At 45.5% G+C, this 19,062-nt stretch overlaps 1 protein-coding gene across 2 annotated transcripts in view; it reads left to right on the top strand.

Moving 5' to 3' along the window:
- Positions 1 to 19,062, top strand: part of CLSTN2 (calsyntenin 2) — a 636,880-nt gene that overhangs the window by 598,943 nt on the left and 18,875 nt on the right. For both annotated transcript variants that reach the window (XR_007128496.1, XM_047735636.1), the window contains exons 11-15: positions 7,463 to 7,611; positions 9,749 to 9,966; positions 17,961 to 18,131; positions 18,568 to 18,713; positions 18,824 to 18,947. Coding sequence is in view for 1 of the 2 variants with exons in the window: in XM_047735636.1 (XP_047591592.1) it covers positions 7,463 to 7,611; positions 9,749 to 9,966; positions 17,961 to 18,131; positions 18,568 to 18,713; positions 18,824 to 18,947 (808 nt within the window). In the remaining variant the exon portion in view is untranslated. The remainder of the gene's footprint in view (positions 1 to 7,462; positions 7,612 to 9,748; positions 9,967 to 17,960; positions 18,132 to 18,567; positions 18,714 to 18,823; positions 18,948 to 19,062) is intronic.

The raw sequence follows: 19,062 nt of genomic DNA, 5'->3' as shown, positions 1-19,062 counted from the left end.
ATTCCTATTTTGCATATGGGGGATTGAGGACTTTAAGAGAAAGGAAACTTGTCTAAGATCCCAGAATTGGTAATGAGAGGAGCCAGAATTTGAACCACAAGTGGTCCTGCTCCAGAGTTCTAGAACTTGAGGAGCAGCAGTGAGGGAAGGCTTCTTGGAGGAGGCGAGGTCTGAGCAGAATGTTTCAGGATGGGGAAGAATCAACCAGGAGAATGGCAGGAGAGGAGAGCTGGGCAGTCACTCAAGGAAGATCTGAGAGCTTGAATGATGGCAGAGGGCTGGGGAGCCCCGCCGTGTGCACTGGAATGCCAAGAAGGCCGATGTTACAGTGCCCAAAATGCAGGAGGAAAGGTAGGAAGTGTGGCCGGAGAGCTAAGCCCAGGCTGCATCATGGAGCCCCGTAAACTATGTTCAGGTATTGACATGGGACAGGGAGAGGATCATGATCTGGGCAAGAGCATAGTTTAGGATGCTTCCCTTGGAGCCTGGATCAAAGGGGAAGGTGGGAGAAGTGCATAGACAAGGCAAGGCAAGGGCAAGGCAAGAATGGCTTTCCAGATGTTAAATACACACACACACACACACACACACACAGGTGCACTCAGTAGTTAATCCGTTGTCATTGAAGGAAAGCTGCAGGACTGCTTCTTATTGGGAGGGACAACTTTCCCCCTGTCTACTTCATGGCCTATTTCCTACCTCACCTGCAGAGCTGGGGTTTGATCCTCAGCCGGCTGTTTGAGTTGTTTCCTTAGCATTTTGTCAGCCCAGTGAGGCTCCATCTCCATCTGATTCTGGGTTTACTCCCTACCGAAACCCCGAGTGGATCTGCTCTGCTCTGGGGCACCCCATGAGACCAGTTTCAGGGTTCAAGCACTACAGGACAAAGAAAGCAAAGCAAAGATACTGGACCAAAAAGCCACACATTCTTAGAATGATAAATTAAGAGGCAGACCATTTCTGCAGAGCACCAGAGCCTGTGAAAAGAGGGAGTTGTGAACTGAGGGGCACAACTGGGGGATGAGGGGGCTGAGGCTCTTTCGACTATTCCAGATGCCACCTGTTGATCACCAGTCACTGCAGAGGATCCTTTTCCATCCTTAGGGCACAGCTGGCAAGAACTAGAGCACTGCAGGGGAAGTTAATGATAAGACACAGGATTGATGGTGTCCCCACTGGGGACTATTCCAAGTTCATTATCCCTACTCCTCGCAACAGATTAAATGTTATGGCCCCATTTCAGAAATAAGGAGACGGGGGCTCAGGGACTTGCCCAAGATGAGCCTGTGCTCCTTCCTCCACACCAGCAACTCAGACTAGAAGGCATACTTGAAATGATTCAGAATTCCTTGCTTCTTACCCTTCCTTCATTTATCCCTCATTTCATTTCTGAACAATGACTATTAGTTTCTTTCCTGGTTCCTGGCCTCCTGCCTCCTCCCTGAGTGGTCAAAGGAAAGCAAGGGCCTCCTGTAATTAACAAAACTTCCCATCTGCTCGCAGGGACCAGCCTGGGTTCCTGTTTTCACTTGTTTTCCCCTGCTGAATATTTGTTCTGCGTGTCTGCAGTCATTAAATGGTTGGGGTGGTTACTGTCCCATACCATACGAGACACTGTGACTCTGTGGAATGGCCACATTCCTGAAGAATCCCGTTCTGATCTTCATAGCATCATGTCTGCCAGTCTGTGGAGGAGGGGAAAAGAGTAAGACCTTTGGGACAAGGCACTCCTAGGTTCAAACCATAGTACAAATCCTAGCTGTGTGACCTTGGACAAAGCAATTTAATCCTTTAAGCCCCAATTCCCTCATGTGTTAAAGTATACTTCCTTGTGATGTGGGCATTGGATTGGATTCTATATATATAGAACATACACATACAACATACACACACATATATATACATACACACATACATATATATATATGATCTATATATAGAAAAGATAGTATAGATAGATGAGATGATAGCTATAGATATATAGATACAGATCTCCCTTAGTAAACCTAATTATAGGTTCTATTAGAACCTAATAGGTTCTCAACAAATCAGTTCTCTTCTCTAGCTGGGCTGGCCTTGCACTTGGCATTGCCACAGTGCCAGCTTCATTTGAAACCTAAACCTGGGGACGCCTGGGTGGCTCAGTTGGTTGGGCAGCTGCCTTTGGCTCAGGTCATGATCCCAGCGCCCTGGGATCGAGTCCCACATCAGGCTCCTTGCTCGTCAGGGAGCCTGCTTCTCCCTCTGCCTCTGCCTGCCATTCTGTCTGCCTGTGCTCGCTCTCTCTCCCTCTCTCTCTCTCTGACAAATAAATAAATAAAATCTTTAAAAAAAAAAAAAAAAGAAAAGAAAAGAAACCTAAACCTGGGTGGCAGTTATGGCAGAGGACACTTGAATTGGCAAGTCTTCATCTGGCCCAACCCAGAGGGGCTGGCGGGTATCCAGGTGAATGGCAAGGTGCCTAGAGTGCCAGAGCCAGCTTCCTCTTGAGAAATAGGCCTGGGCTTTGGGCAAGGATTTCACTGATGTCCTAGTCTGCTAGGTGCCTGGTGATACTGGCTGACCCTCTGGGAGAACAGACTATTCCCAAAGGCCATCAGTCTAGCAGCTTCGTGGCTTAAAGAGAGGAATCCCTGTGGCCACAGCACAGCTTTCCAAAAGAAAATGAGTCCGTCACTCTTTGCTGGACCCCCAGGAAGCCAACCCCTGTCCCCGTGATAATGCTAACGCCATTCTGTATTCTACACAGAGACCAGTTACCCTTAGTCATGTCCTGGGGCTGGGAACACTGCAATTTAAAGCAAAACAAAACAAAAAACCTACTTTGGTAGAAGGTCTTATTGATCCTGCAAGAACTATACTGATGGCTAGGTCAGTACCCACCTTCATGCCCTGTGGCAGCCCTCAGGATACTCAGGTGGCCAGACTAGGGTATTAACTGGAGATCCAACACCTAGCCTAGCCATCCTCTCCTTAGGTGGCTACAGTGGGAATGCGCCCTCTGCTGATTGGCATGGGATACTGCTGATTCAAACTTGTGGAAGAACTGATTTTTTTTTTTTTTTTTTTTTTTTAATTAAAGTAATCTCTACACCCAGGGTGCCTGGGGCTCAGTTGGTTAAGCACCTGCCTTTGGCTCAGGTCATGATGGATCAAGCCCCACATCGGGAAGCCTGTTTCTCTCTGCCTGCTGTTCCTGCTGCTTGTGCTGTCAAATAAATAAACCTAAAAAACAAAAAACAAACAAAAAATTCTACTTCCAGCATGGGACTCAAACTCACAACCTCCAGATCAAGAGTCACATGCTCTTCCAACTGAGCCAGCCAGGCACCCCATGATTTTCCTGTCCAGCCCTTATGTGAAGTTTGGATCAGCTTCCTCCACAAGGCTTATCATTCTGTCTCCTGTTTCTCCTGTGCTAGACCCTGTGGTGACCCTGAGGAAAAGTCAATAGACCCCGCCCTCAAGGTGTTCACAGTTGCCTGAGGGAGGCAGGCAGGCAGACAGCAGCAGCAGCTCCATGACTCTGCTGTAGCAGGGATGGTGCAGGGTGGGGTCGGGGAGAGGTAGGGAGGTAGGAGGACAGGAAGAACATAAGTGGTATTTTAGAAGAATGGACTTGCCTCTGCTTGAATCTGAAATGGACGATTTGTGCAGCTCTCAGAACAGGGCAGCTCTATGGCTGAGCACGCTCTGGTGGCAAGTCCACGGCAAGGGAGAAGTCAGCTCAGAGGATGACTCTGGGATCACCACATATACCCAGGCACTCCCAAACCAAGCAGAGGGGTTGGTGCTTGTGACCAGACCTCCCAGGCCAGAGAAACCATGCTCAGTGCATGGATGGCAGAAGGGAACTGGATCACAGGGGAAGAGCAGCAGTGAAGGCAGCAGTACCTGTGGGGGCAGACTCCGTGAGGAAATAATTACAATGTTAGGAATTATAATAAAAGCTATCTTGGACTGAGCATCCTTTAAGCACTAGATTTGTTATATACATTACCTTATTTAAACCCTCAGATAGGTAGATACTGATATCCCCATTATTTTAAATGAGGAAATAAAGTCCGCAAAGGGGACGTAAATCATTCAAAGTTGTATTCTGTAGTCTGCACTGGAAGTGGGGTACAGCAATCCACGCACCCCTGATCTTTCAAAGATGTCACATAGCCTTGGGTGAGAATCCTGCCTGGGAAGGGCTGAATTTTTCCACATGGGCTAAAATACTGCAGTAGCAAAGGACTCCAAAATCCCTATGGTTTAATGCTTAAAACTTTATTATCCTCTCACATCAAGCCCAGGAGGTGGAGTGAGGTTTCTCCCAACACCCTAGCCACCAAAGTGCAAGTGGGGGTGGAGGGAAAGGCTGGAGCTTCCCCCAGGGCTCTTTAGGGCCTCAGCCCAGGAGCGCTGGCTCATTTCCTCTCACAGTTCATTGGCCAGACGCAGTCACATGCCCCCCTCACCACCACCACAGCAAGTGGCTGAGACCAAGTGTAGCCTCCAGGATGCTGAGCATGCAAAGAAGAGCAGGGCTTAGTGAGCACTGATAATGACTCCCACAGAGCCTTGGCTGAGAAGACAGTGGATGAAAAGTAACCTGAGGAGTAACCTGGCAAAGACACTGAGTCAAATGTGGACCAAGGGGGAACATTTACTCATTAATCTAATGGGATTACGGGCACTAGGGCTAGGTTTTGGGATTTGGGGATAAGAGTTGGAGTCCCAGTCCTCAGGGAGCTCATGGTCACTGTGCTGTAATCATTGTACTACCATTTCATAAGCATTTATAGGAGCCCAGTGGGGACCTAAAAGAGGGAAACTGGGGTGCCCTCAAGGAGGAGGTAAGAGTAAAACAAAGGACAGTTGAAGAAGGAAAAGAGTAAGCTCTCAGTTGGCTAGGGATCACATTAAAGGGACTTATGTAGGTCAGTATCATCAATAGTGCTCAGGGGACACCTACCTCCTTTTAGAGTCCAGGCACAGAACAGGGAACTCTTAAAAAGACAAGCCAGATCAGGGAAAAGTTAATATAGATGGATTTTTCCTTAAACTCTTTTAACAGCATACTCCATCTCCTTCATGGCAAGAGAAATGTAAATTAAAACTACACTAAGGTAGCATTTATCACCTATCAGACTGGCAAAAATTCCCAACGACAGCATATTCTGTTGAGGTTTTGAGAAGAGAGGCATTCCCACACACTGGGAGAGGGAGCGTGTATTGATATCATTCCTAGCAATGGGGAATTGGGCAACATTTGTCAAAATTTAAGGTGCATATACTGTTGGACCTAACAATTTCACAAGGAGGAATTTATCCAGTAGATAAATATATTTGCACACATATGAAATATGTACAAGATTATTCATTGTGGCATTATTAGTAAAAGATTGGAAATTATCCAGATGTCCATAAGAAACTGGTTAAATATAATTTATATACACAGAATATTATACAGCGGTAAAAAAGGAGGAAGCTTGTGATGTGCTAGTACAGAAAGTCTCCAAGATATGAGCTAAGTAAAAAAAATTAAAGTACAATAAAGTATTATACTTTTTATTTTTATTTTCTTGTACTTTTTATTTTACAAAATAAAGTATATAAAAAGCTACCGTTGGTAGAAGAAAGGAGAAAAAAGGAAATCTGTATTCATAAGAATGCTAAAGAATAGCTCTCAGGACAGGCTTGGTAATGCTGCAGTAACAAGTGTCTAAGACATTTCAGTGCCTTATACAACTTTTTTTTTGTTGTTGTTCCCACCCAGTGTCCATTATATATGGGCTTTGGCTCTGAGCCACATACTACCCCACTGTGAGACCCAGGCTGATGGACCAGGCCCTAAGGGAACCTGGCAGGTTTCACTTCAAAGGGAAAGGAATACGGCAAACTGGGGAACTGGCTGTGAAACTTCCATATGAGTGTGAACCAAATAATGCTTCTGCCCACATTTCACTGACCGGTTAAGTCACAGGAGCACCACTGAGTACAACAAGTCAAAAAATGTTTACCTTGCCGGGCAGGGATCCATACGTCACATAGTCAAGCCTATGGACACTAGGACAGGCATGTATAAGCCTCCTACTGGGAGGGGAAGCAACTAATAATGAACAATAATGCAATCTGGCCCTAAGAAATTACATAACAGTGACTACTTATGGGATGGGATATTGGAAACTGGGTAGATAGGGATAAGATGGACACTTGCACTTAGTACATATGTATATTTGAATTATGTGAATATATGATCCAAAAAAATGCTGCCCAGTAGCTACATAAAAATATATCCAGATCGGGGCACCTGGCTTACTCATTTGGAACAGCACACAACTCTTGACTCAGTTAGGGTTGTGAGTTTGAGTCCCCCATTGAGTATAGAGATTACCTAAAAATAACTAAGTAAAAATATATCCAGATCTCCTTTTCCTGTGATATGAACTTTGGACACATCACCTAAATGCACTGATAAGCTCCTGACATCTTACTGATAATATTCCTGCTGAGAGGTATGTGAAAATCAGTTAGTGGAACCTGTACCAGGGCAGCTCTCCCTGCCAGATGCCTGCGAGAGCAACTGCCGGGGCTTTTCAGGGAGAAGCAGGAATCTGTATCTGGTTGTCTGGTTTGAGGACTCAAGGGACTGGGTGAGGAGCATCGTAGCCCCCGGACCTTTACCAAGCTCGGGATACCAGGGACTCTGAGTGGAATGAACAGATATAGGCCTGGGACAGCTAGCAGGAATGTACACTGCAAGTGAACAAACTCCTGGGAAAGCAGGGTAGGGCACTGGGGAAGCAAGACCAGAAATGAGATCTAAGAGAGAAGGAGAGCCATTAACTGAAATGTGAGCTGTAAGGTTGGTAGCTAAGAAGGTGGCGTGAATCAGGAAGGGGAGCACAAGGTAAGCTGAGGAGCAGTTCAAGGCCAAAGACAAGACCAGGAAAATGAGCCAAAGTCCCACGTTTCTGGTCAGCCAGCTGAGGAGGCAGGCTGTCTGAGGGCTGAAAGGCTGCTTACGACCTCGCAGCAGCCCACAGCAGGGACCACCCCCACACAGGCTAGACCACAGGAGCCCTGGGACGGGCCTTCAGAATCCTATCCTGTGGCTCAAGGGTTTCTAACCCCCTGGGGATCTTACGGGGAGGCCTAGAAGCCCCCCAGGGATAGCAGGAATTGTTTGAGGGGTGAAAACAGTCCTCCACAGCACTGGGTTAACATTATAGGCCAAGTGATGCATCGCTGAGCACTGTATCAAAAACTAATGATGTACTATACAGTGGCTAACTGAACATAATAACAAAAATTAGAGTGTAAAAAAAATAAAAAAAATTTAAAAGTCAGCCGTGCGCATGGCTGCTGCACTTGCAGACACCCTGGAGACACTGGGCCTTCCTGGCCTATCCATGCAGACAGTGGGCTCCATTGTTGGTCACTGTCTCCCACGAGACCCCCTTTCCTCCTCCAGTACCACTTCAACCCCTCGCAGTCCGTCCTGGTGATGGAAGGTGACGACATTGGGAACATCAATCGTGCCCTCCAGAAGGTGTCCTACATCAACTCCAGGCAGTTCCCGACGGCGGGTGTGCGGCGTCTGAGAGTCTCCTCCAAAGTCCAGTGAGTAGACAGACGCTGGTCAGCCGGGGGCCCAGCTGAGGCAGTGGGGATGGTCCCTGGGGAATGTTCCCTGGCAAAACAGATTCATCTTTCTTCAGCTATTTGCAGTTTCTCTGCTACCCCTAGAAGGAAGCCCCAATGGATCTGTATTCTCTTCTTGTTTTCTTCTTAAAGAAAATGTTTGGTTGCTTTGCCAACACAAATTCAGCTTCCTCTATTTAATCCAGAATCTGATGTACTACTGCATCCTGTAAATTCGCAGAAAGCTCGGTTTTTAGTGGTCTGATTTAAGGTTACAGTAGCCGGTACATAGTCGGTACTTGAAAAATGTTTAATAAATTGGATTAAATCAACCAACCCAGCTTTGTAGAGCAGCTAAATACCACAGGTGTTCAAGAGAAAGAGAGGGTATAGTTCTTGTCCCCAGGGGTCAGAGCCCAGTAAAGGAGAGACTATTTATGAGTGGAGCCTGGGGATAACTCACATCTTGGTCTGTCAAATCATTTCTCAGCCACGGCAACTGCCTGGTGGGACCCCAGAAAAACTCCTGGGAGGCAGAAAGGGGAGTTCCCTAATCCCCGGAGCCAGGATAAGAAGCCAGCAGGATAGGAAGAAGGCTGGGAAAGACTAGTCTGCTGACTGCCACGTTACTGGGGCCAGGGACAGGTGCCAGACTAAACCCCACAGTCAGCACTCAGATTCAACAGCTCTACGGACAGAGGAGGTATGCCCCCCTTCACACTAAGGGCCCCCACTGGAGGCCTGCAATAGGGAGCAAACATCTCCAGCTCAGCTCCACACTGCGGTCAAATAGAGGGACCAGGCTTCTGTAAAGCCATGAGGGGCACGGTGCCCTCTGGGACTGGTGCAGCAGAGGCCAGGTAAAACCAGGGTGAGGAGCATACCACGCTCCCACATCTCACCCACCACACAGAAGAGGAGGGAGTGGCTCAGCATGGTGTCCACCAGACGGCACTTCCCCTGGGAACTTACCAAAAGGATACAGATTGACGGCCGCCACCAGCTGGAGTCCACTTAGTGTTCCCAGAGTGGCCCTCTGGGCCCCAGAGCTCTAGCCTAGGTCTTTGGCTTAGGTGAGCAGCACAGAGTGCCAGTGACTCGCGTGCCTGATGCGGTACGATGAGGGTGTTGGATCCACTTACATTTACTGAGCTCCAACTGTGAGGCAGACTCAGGGCTTGGCTTCTTTTTTATATGCCATCACATTTAATCCTTGCTCTTAGGAGGGAATTAATTATGGTCACCCCCACTGAAAGAAACTGATGGAGAGGGCGCCTGGGTGGCTCAGTGGGTTAAAGCCTCTGCCTTCGAGCTCAGGTCGTGATCTCAGGGTCCTGAGATCGAGCCCCACATCGGGCTCTCTGCTCGGCAGGGAGCCTGCTTTCTCCTCTCTCTCTGCCTGCCTCTCTGCCTATTTGTGATATCTGTCAAATAAATAAAATCTTTAAAAAAAAAAAAAAAAAAGAAACTGATGGAGAAACTGAGGTTCCCAGGAGTCCCACCTTGCCCAGGGTTGCCCAGCCCCACTGTGGCTAAGCCAGACCATGGACCTTTTCTAACTTCCCAGGTCTTGCTTGTGAGGTCACAGCTGTCTGCCTTCCAGGTATTTCTGTGGCAGTGTACCAGGAGAAAAGAGAGGATCCGTGGCACACCTGCCACAGAGGCACTGTGGGAGCTCCTCATCGAGAGATGACAGACATGAGCACGGGAGAGTTCAGCCCTGGGGTCTCAGCACGATGCCTGTACCCAACCAGTTAGATGGCAGTTTGCATACAAAATCTTAGTGCTATACCAAGCAGTGGCTAATTAATGTTACCACTGATTACTTTGTTAAAGGATAATTAGAGGTTTAACAGTTACTTGTCTCGGGTACCGAAGATTCCCAGTTCTCCCAGAAGCCAATCCTCTTAAGTCCCTAGATGGCTATTAGTTTGACTATGCTGTAGCTTTCAGTCTGAATGTCTGTTGACATGCTCCGAGACTCCAAGGCAGTCTGGAGACCTCTAGACCCTTAGCAAGGGCTAGAGGTGGTTATGTGTCTCCTCATCCCCGGTCCGTGGTGGTGGATGCGTTCGTGGCTTACTCTTCAGTGCCGTGACCGCAGCTGTTTTCCCAGGTGCTTTGGAGAAGATGTGTGCATCAGTGTCCCTGACGTGGATGCCTTTGTGATGGTGCTGCAGGCCATTGAGCCCCAGATCAGCCTCCGGGGCACAGACCGCCTCTGGAGACCTGCCGCCCAGTTTGAAAGTGCCCGAGGGGTGACCCTCTTCCCCGACCTCAAGATCGTGAGCACCTTCGCCAAAGCCGAAGCCCTGGGTGACCTGAGGCCCACAGGTACAGATGTGTGCTAGGTCGTAGGACAGGAGCCTTCTGTTCTCAGAGCCATGCCAAGTCCCCCTGCAGGACAGCAGACTGTTTACCACAGCAGGGAATTTCCAATTGCAGAGCAAACACACCTGCAAACAACACAAATAACAGGAGGGAAATGAGCCATTTGGCAAATAATTCGTCCATGCATGTACATGATAAGATGCTGGAGGGAGGGCATTTATGTCAAAGGGCAGATGAAAGAAAGCAAGTTGCAAATTATAGAGTTCCTACAACACACACAGAAAAGTGCCAAGAAGAAAGCACACCTGACACTAGAAGTGCCGCTCTCTAAGATGCGAAGAGCCCATTTGTCTCTGTACCCCTTCACCTGGCTGCAAACGCAGAATGTTCAATAGTGCACATGTGTTATTGTGATAATCAGAAGAGAAGCTAAGGAGGCACAAAGGAAAAATCTGGCTGTGCCTTAGTAGACATACGGTTAAAGTTGGGTCTGATCCACCAGATTAGTGTAAGCTCTCAGGAGACTTTCCAGCATTATTGGAAGGGCTTCCCGGTGGAGGTGGCATTATTGGAATGTTCTGCCAGGGAGAAACAATCCGTTGCATGAAAAGCTACAGTGCGTTCAGCTGGCAGGGCATGGGGGGTAAGAGGAAGGAAGGTTAGAGAAGGAAGAAAGGGAAACCCAGCGCCCGAGCTATAGGGAAATTACCCATTGAACCATCCTCCGCAGCCTCCTCCAGGAGTGGACTTCCAGCTCTCCCCCTCGGCCTCCAGGAGCAGCTGCTGCTGATGTGCTGGTAGAGTGGGCCTGAGTCCCCGACTGGCTGTTCGTCTGGTAGTCCGAGTTACTCACTGACTTAAACCACCCTGGTCCCTAGCGAATGGGGTGCCTCAATACCTACTACCAGACCAACCCATCCCCTCACCCTCCTACCCCCTAAAACCCTCAGTTTGTTTCTCCAAGTTCAATCTCTCATGCTTCATCTTCCCCTCCGACTCCCCCCCCACCTCACTTTTCTCTTCCTTCTCCTAATGTCCTCCATGCTATTCTTTATGTTTCACACGTAAGTGAAACCATATGATAATTGACTCTCTCTGCTTGACTTATTTCACTCAACATTATCTCCTCCAGTCCCATCCATGTTGATGCAAAAGTTGGGTATTCATCATTTTTGTTGGCTGAGTAATACTGCATTGTATATATGGACCATATCTTCTTTATCCATTTGTCAGTTGAAGGGCATCTAGGCTCTTTCCACAGTTTTGTTATTGTGGACATTGCTGCTATGACCATTGGGGTACAGATGGCCCTTCTTTTCACTACACCTGTATCTTTGGGGTAAATACCCAGTAGTGCAATTGCTGGGTCATAAGGTAGTTCTATTTTTAATTTTTTGAGGAACCTCCATACTGTTTTCCAAAGTGGCTGCGCCAACATGCATTCCCTTTTCTCCACATCCTCTCCAACATTTGTTGTTTCTTGCCTCGTTAATTCTGGCCATTCTAACTGGTGTAAGATGGTATCTCAATGTGGTTTTGATTTGAATTTCCCTGAAGGCTAATGATGAACACTTTTTCATGTGTCTGTTAGCCATTTGCATGTCTTCTTTGGAGAAGTGTCTGCTCAAGTCTTCTGCCCACTTTCTGACTTGTTTTTTGGGTGTTAAGTTTGAGAAGTTCTTTATAGATCGTGGATATCAGCCCTTTGTCTGTAGTGTCATTTGAAAATATCTTCTCCATTCTTTGTTTTGTTGACTGTTTCCTTTGCTGTGGAGAAGCTCTTTATCTTGATGAAGTCCCAAAATTTCATTTTTGCTCATGTTTTCCTTGCCTTTGGAGATGTGTCTTAAAAGAAGTTGCTGTGGCCCATGTTGAAGAGGTTACTGCCTATGTTCCCTTCTAGGATTTTGATGGATTTCTGCCTCACATTGAGGTCTTTATCCATTTTGACTTTATATTTGTGTATGGTGTAAGAGAATGGTTGAGTTTCATTTTCTGTATATAGCTGTCCAGTTTTCCCAGCACCATTTATTGAAAAGACTGTCTTGGGGCGCCTGGGTGGCTCAGTGGGTTAAAGCCTCTGCCTTCGGCTCGGGTCATGATCTCAGGGTCCTGGGATTGAGCCCCACATCAGGCTCTCTGCTCAGCGGGGAGCCTGCTTCCCCTTCTCTCTCTGCCTATTTGTGATCTCTCTCTCTCTGTCAAATAAATAAATAAAATATTTAAAAAAAAAAAGAAAAAGAAAAGACTGTCTTTTTTCCATTGGGTATTTTTTCCTGCCTTGTCGAAAATTATTTGACCAGAGTTCAGCATCCGTATCTGGGCTCTCTATTCTGTTCCATCGTCTATGTGTCTGTTTTTGTGCCAGTACCATGCTATCTTGGTGATCACAGCTTTGTAATAAAGCTTGAAGTCAGGCAACATGATGCCCCAGCTTTGTTTTTTCTTTTTCAACATCTCCTTGGTGATTCGGGGTTTTTTCTGGTTCCATACACATTTTAGGATTTTTTGGTAGACTCTTAACCAACTGAGCCACCCAGGCATCCCAAATGAGATTATTTTCTTAATTTCCTTTTTCTGCTATCTTGTTATTAGTGTATAGAAATTCAAGCAATTTCTGTATATTGATTTTCTATTTTGCAACCATACTGAATTCATTTATCATTTCTAGTAGTTTTTTGGTGGAATCTGTAGGGCTTTCTAGACATAGTATCATGTCATCTGCAAATACTCAAAGTTTTACTTCTTCCGTAACAACTTGGCTGCCTTTTATTTCTTTTTGTTATATGATTGCTGTGGCTAGGACTTCCAGTACTGTGTTGAATAAAAGTGGTAAGAGTGGATATTGTCTAGGGAAAAGTTCTCAGTTTTTCACCAATGAATATGATATACCTGTGGGTTTTTCCTATATAGCCTTTATTATATTGAGGTTTCTTCCCTCTAACCCTATTTTCTTGAGAGTTTTTTAATTATGAATGGATGCTGTACTTTGTCAGATGCTTTTTCTGCAGCTATTGAAATGATCATGTGGTTTTTATCCTTTTCTCTTACTGATGTGATGTACCACATTGATATGTGAATACTGAACCACTCTTGCATCCCAGGAATAAATCCAACTTGATCATGGTGACTGATTTCTTTAATCTATTGTTGGATTTGGTTTGTTAATGTTTTGTTGAGGATTTTTGCATCTATGCTCATCAGGAATATGGGCCTATAGTTTTATTTTTTGATAGTGTCTTTATCTGGTTTTGGTATCAGGGTGATGCTGACATCACAGAATGAATTTGGATGCTTTCCTTCACTTTTTTTGGGAATAGTTTGAGGAGAATAGGTATTAACTCTTCTTTAAATGTTTAAAAGAATTCACCTGTGAACCATGTGGTCCTGGACATTTATTTGTTGGGAGGTGTTTGATTACTGATTCAGTTTCATTGCTGGTAATTGGCATGCTCAGATTTTCTGTTTATTCCTGATTCTGTTTTGAGAAGTTATAGGTTTCTAGGAATTTATCCATTTCTTCTAGGTTATCTAATTTGTTGGCATATGATTTGTCATAAACATTCTCTTACAACCCTTTGTATTTCATAGTCTTGGCTGTTTTTTCTCCTATTTTAAGCTCTTTTCTTGTTTTTGTTTTTTGGATGAGTGTAACAAAGGATTATTAATTGTCTTGATCTTTTTGAAAAACCAACTCCTGGTTTCATTGATCTGTTCTATTTTTTTTTTCCTAGTATCTGTATCATTTATTTCTGCTCTAGTCATTATTATTATCCTTTTGATAGTTCTGGGTTTTGTTTGTTGTTCTTTTTCTAGTTCCATAAGGTGAAGGTTGTTTGAGATTTTTCTTCCTTCTTGCGGCAGCCCTATAAACTTCCCTCTTAGAACAGCTTTTGCTGCATCCCAAAATTTTGGACTGTTTTGTTTTCATTTGTCTCCATGTATTTTTTTTTAATTTCCTCTTTGATTTCTTGGTTGGCCCATTCATTGTTTAGTTGCCCATTATTTAACCTCCAGTATTATGGTTTTTATTATGCTTGCTTTGTGGCCTACTATGTGATTTATTCTGGAGAATGTTCCATGTGCACTAGAAAGAATGTATATGATGCTTTTTTAGGATGAAATATTCTGAATGTATGTTAAATCCGTCTAGTCCAATGTGTCATTCAAAGCCACTATTACCTTGATGATTTTCTGTTTGGATAATGTATACATCAATGTAAGTGAGGTACTATAGTCCCCTACTGCTATTGTACTATTGATTACTTCCTTTGTTTGTTATCTGCTGCTCTGTGTATTTAAGTGCTCCCATGTTGGGTGTATAAATATTTATAATTGTTATATCATCTTGTTTGATTATTTCCCTCTGTGATTATTTTAATGTCCTTCTTTGTCTCTTTTTACAGTCTTTGTTTTAAAGTCTATTTTGTCAGATATAAGTATTGCTATTCTGACTTGCTTTTCACTTCCATTTGCATGGTAAGTGCTTTTTCATCCCCTCACTTGCAATCTGCATGTATTTTTAGGTCTAAAATGAGTCTCTTGTAGGCAGTACAGAGATAGGTTTTGGGTTTTTATCCATTCCATCACCTTGTGTTTTTCATTGGAGCATTTAGTCCATTTAAAGTAATTATTGAGGGGCGCGTGGGTGGCTCAGCGGGTTAAGCCGCTGCCTTCGGCTCAGGTCATGATCTCGGAGTCCTGGGATCGAGTCCCGCATCGGGCTCTCTGCTCAGCAGGGAGCCTGCTTCCTCCTGTCTCTCTGCCTGCCTCTCTGCCTGCTTGTGATCTCTCTCTGTCAAATAAATAAATAAAATCTTTAAAAAAAATAATAAAGTAATTATTGATAGGTATGTACTTATTGCCATTTTGTTACTTGCTTTATGGTTCTTTTTGTAGTTCTCATTTGTTCCTTTCTTCTCTTGCTCTCTTCTCACATGGGGTATTGGCTTTCTTTAGTGATATACTTGGATTTCTTTCTCTTTATGTTTTGCATATCTCTTCTGGTTCTTGATTTATGGTTATCATTAGGTTTGTAAATAACATCTTCTGCATATAGCAATCTATATTAAATTGTTGGTCACTTAAGTTTGAACCCATTATTTACTCCACCCTCCCACCCCCACAGTTTAGGTACATGGTATCATATTTTATAGACTTTTATTTTTTGAGTTCCTTGACTGATTTTTATAGATATACTTTATTTTTATTGCTTTTGTGCTTCTTACTTTTCTTACTCCATGCAGCAAATTCCCTGTAACATTTCTTGTAGGTCTGGTTTAGTTGTCATAAATTCTTTTAACTTTTGTTTTTCTGGGAAACTACTTCTCTTTCTGTTCTGAATTATAGCCTTGCTGGATAGAATATTCCTGGCTGCAGATTTTTTCCTTTCAGGACTTTGAATATATCATGCCCTCCCTTCTGGCCTGCAACCTTTCTGCTAAAAAATTAGCTGATAGCCTTATGGGTTTTCCTTATATGTAACTCTTTTCTTTGCTCTTGCTGTTTTTAAAATTTTCTCTTTGTGGTGCCTCAGTGGCTCAGTCGGTTAAGCATCTGAATAGTACTCTTCATTTTTGCTTAGGTCTCTTGCTGTGATTTTGTTCTGTTCTTTCATTTGGGACATATTCCTCTCTCTCCCCTCATTTTATCTATACTTCTGTGTGTTTTTGTGTGTTGGGAGAGTCCGCAAGGTCTCCTGCTCTTGAAAGTAGTGGCCTAATCAACATGTCCTGTAGTGCTTTGTAGTGTCCCCTGTTCACCAGAACCTGGGGCTTCAATAGTATCTCCTATGTGTGTGTTCTGTGTGACCTATGGCCATGGCTGAGCTGCTTTTGCCTTCAGCCCAGTGGTCTGCGATGGCTTTCTTTGCCTATTGTGACCAGGATTTTCCCTGTGGTGTTAAGTCAGTCTGGGCCTGTCTTGGGCTTGAGTTGAATCAGACCAAGCATTTGTCAGAGATACAGTAGCATCAACCTGCAGGGTGATTTCCCTGTGTTGTTCCTTAAGACACTGGTTGGTGGTTGGGGCCTGAAGTCAGACCAGAGGTCTGCCCCCAGCCTGTTGGGGCTGAGGCTTGGTATGTGTGGTTATCTTCCCTTCTCCCTGGGGCAGGAATCACTTTGGACTTGTGCTGGTCCCTTTCAGGGTAGTTTGCACAGTGCCAGGCCTGTGGCACCACTTTGGAGGGGCTCTGGCCAGGGTCATATTGGAGGGGGCTGATCAGGAGAACTTGGTGCAGAGAACTTGGTTTTAGGAAGATTTATGCAGGTGTGCAGTGGGAAGGAGTGGAGGCCTGGCTGGAGAGGGCATGTCTGCAGGAGAACCTGGGTATCGTGGCACTGTTAGCAATTTAGGTAGCATCTGTTGGCACTGTGCTGGTTCCCTCAGATGTCTGTCTGTGTCTCAAGGCGGCGAGTGTCGGGGTGGGGGGGGTTGGTGCCCACATGCCTGGAAGAGTTGCCCAGTGACCTGTCCCTTCGACACATGCTCTGAGATTAGTAAACAAACCTCCCTTCCATATAACGCAGGCATTTTTCAAACTGCTGCTTCTATGCTATATTTTCACAGGCTGTTTGTTGTGCTTCCTCTCATCTTCACTCTCCCAGAGCCAAGCCCATTGATTGATTGATTGATTTATCTATTTATCTATTTATTTATTTATTTGACGGAGAGAGATCACAAGTAAGCAGAGAGGCAGGCACAGAGAGAGGAGGAAGCAGGCTCCCTGCCAAGCAGAGAGCCTGACACAGGGTTTGATCCTAGGACCCTGGGATCACTCACGACCCGAGCCGAAGGCAGAGGCTTTAACCCACTGAGCCACCCAGGCGCCCCAAGCCCACTGATTTTTAATGTTCCAGGTGTTAAGCCCTACTGCTTGTAACAAATCATGAAATTATGCCTAGCTGGTTTTCAAAGCCAAATATGGGGATTCGTCTCCCGTGTGCCTGGAGTGTTTGGTATGAGGATCTGTGTTTTTCCCCTTTCTAGTGTGTGCCTGGAGTGTTTGGTATGAGGATCTGTGTTTTCCCCTTTCTAAGTCTGTGGCACCCCTCCTTCCCACAGACCCATTTAGCTCCTGACTACATCTCTTCCCTTCCTACCCTCTCTCATGTGTCTCTTCCCTACATTTAGTTGTGGAATTTGTTCTGCCAGCCTTCAGGTTGTTTTCCAATTTATACTGATGTGGTATTACCTAGGTATATCCGTGGGATGAGGTAAACTTAGGGTCCTTTTACTCTGCCATCTTCCCCAGAAGTCCCAATCACTTCTAAGCTGGGAATGCCAATGTGTCTAGCATTCAAATACTCAGATGTCTCTTTAGGAAATTTGGGGTCATAAAATCAGGCCAGGATTGCTAGACTGACCAAGAGATTGCAAGTAACCAGTTTTACTTAATCATTTAATTATATTAATTGTGCTTCTCTATTTGAGCAATATGTAGCAGTATGCGCCATATGAGCCCCTGGGTTAGATATTGAGGAGTTGGTCATTAAAAACAAAAACAAACAAAAAGTGCTTCTGCCATTGAAAAACTCAGGGTCTGCTGGGGTGACAGATACACACACCAGGACCACATGGGGAAAACGAGGAGAGTATGATAGGAGAGCACTTCTCTCTGGTCCCAAATAAGAACGGTCATTTATTGAGCACCTACAAGGTGCCAGACACTGTCTTCAATCCTCTCAAGACCCTTGCCCTCTTTACAGATGAAGAAATTGAGAGGCGTAGTTTATCTAACTGTAAGTATTTCCATGGCTGTTATACAAATTCACAGCTTTTGACTATTATGTTCATGCTCTTCACACAAATCCATGCCACCCAACCTCAGGGCATGCCTGGGCATCCATCTGAGCCATGGTGGTTGGGATGGCGCAGTCTCTTCTCCTGACCCAGTCTGACCCTGGTGTGCAGTCACAGAGGAGGAAGAGGACATGCAAGCCTGCTGTCTGATTTGTCCTTGTGCCTGTATTTCCCATATGTCTATCTTCCCTCAGCCCCCAAATCAGCAGTCTTAGAAGAAATGCTTCACAACTTAGATTTCTGTGACATTTTGGTGCTTGGAGGGGACCTGGACCCAAGACAGGAGTGCTTGGAACTCAACCACAGTGAGCTCCATCAGCGACACCTGGATGCCACCAATTCCACAGCAGGCTACTCTATCTATGGTAAGAGCACACTCAGTCCCTTAACCTGGTGCTCTCTGAGTACCTTCATGCTGGAGTCATGAGTGTCATAGTGCTCTGTCACCTGTAGAGGAGGTGTCAGGGACCTTTGACCTCAGAGCATGGACTGCTAGCCCCTCCTTCAGTGAGTTACATAGAAAGTGAGTGCATGCTTTCTCTTATGTTTGATCTCAGCAAATATAGCAGCATTTGACAGGATGGAACTATTCTGATCAGAGCCTGATGAATCTGGAAAGCCTGTGGGTCAGTTCAGCTGGCTCCTTAGAACTTCTGTATCCATGCATCATCTGCCCCTAAACATCTTAAACTCATACCCTGGATAAATTCAGGAGAACCACAAGTCCCAGCAGCCACATCCTATATCCCCCAACCCCCCCATCCTCTACCTTCTTACGACAGGTGTGGTCTCTTGGCACAGGTGTGGGCTCCATGAGTCGCTATGAGCAGGTGTTGCATCACATCCGCTACCGCAACTGGCATCCAAGTTCCCTTGAGTCCCGGCAGTTCAGAGTCAAGTGCTCAGAACTCAATGGACGTTATGCTAGCAATGAGTTCAACCTGGAGGTGAGTGGGTCCTGTCATCATTAGGGGATTTCAGAGTTATCTACTTGTTCCTCGTTCATTTGGTCCACCTGCCACTCCTGGTCAGCAGCACCTCTTCCTTCTCTTCCTAGGTCAGTGTCCTTCATGAGGCCAGAGTCTCAGACAAGGAGCACGTCAACCACCTTATTGTGCAGCCTCCCTTCCTGCAGTCTGTCCACCACCCTGAGTCCCAAAACAGCATCCAGCGAAGTTCAGGTAGGTGGCGTGGGAGGAAGGACCTCAAGATATCAGGTGGGCATGGTGCTTCAAGACCATCCACTAACAGGTATGGTGCAGCAGCCATAGGTGCCCAGAACTGAAGGAGGGACCC

Source organism: Lutra lutra, chromosome 1 (assembly GCF_902655055.1).
Source record: "Lutra lutra chromosome 1, mLutLut1.2, whole genome shotgun sequence".
In the NCBI taxonomy this organism is placed as follows: Eukaryota; Metazoa; Chordata; class Mammalia; order Carnivora; family Mustelidae; genus Lutra; species Lutra lutra.
The sequence above is the reverse complement of the archived record's forward strand: the minus strand, read 5'-3'. Positions and strand labels throughout refer to the sequence as shown.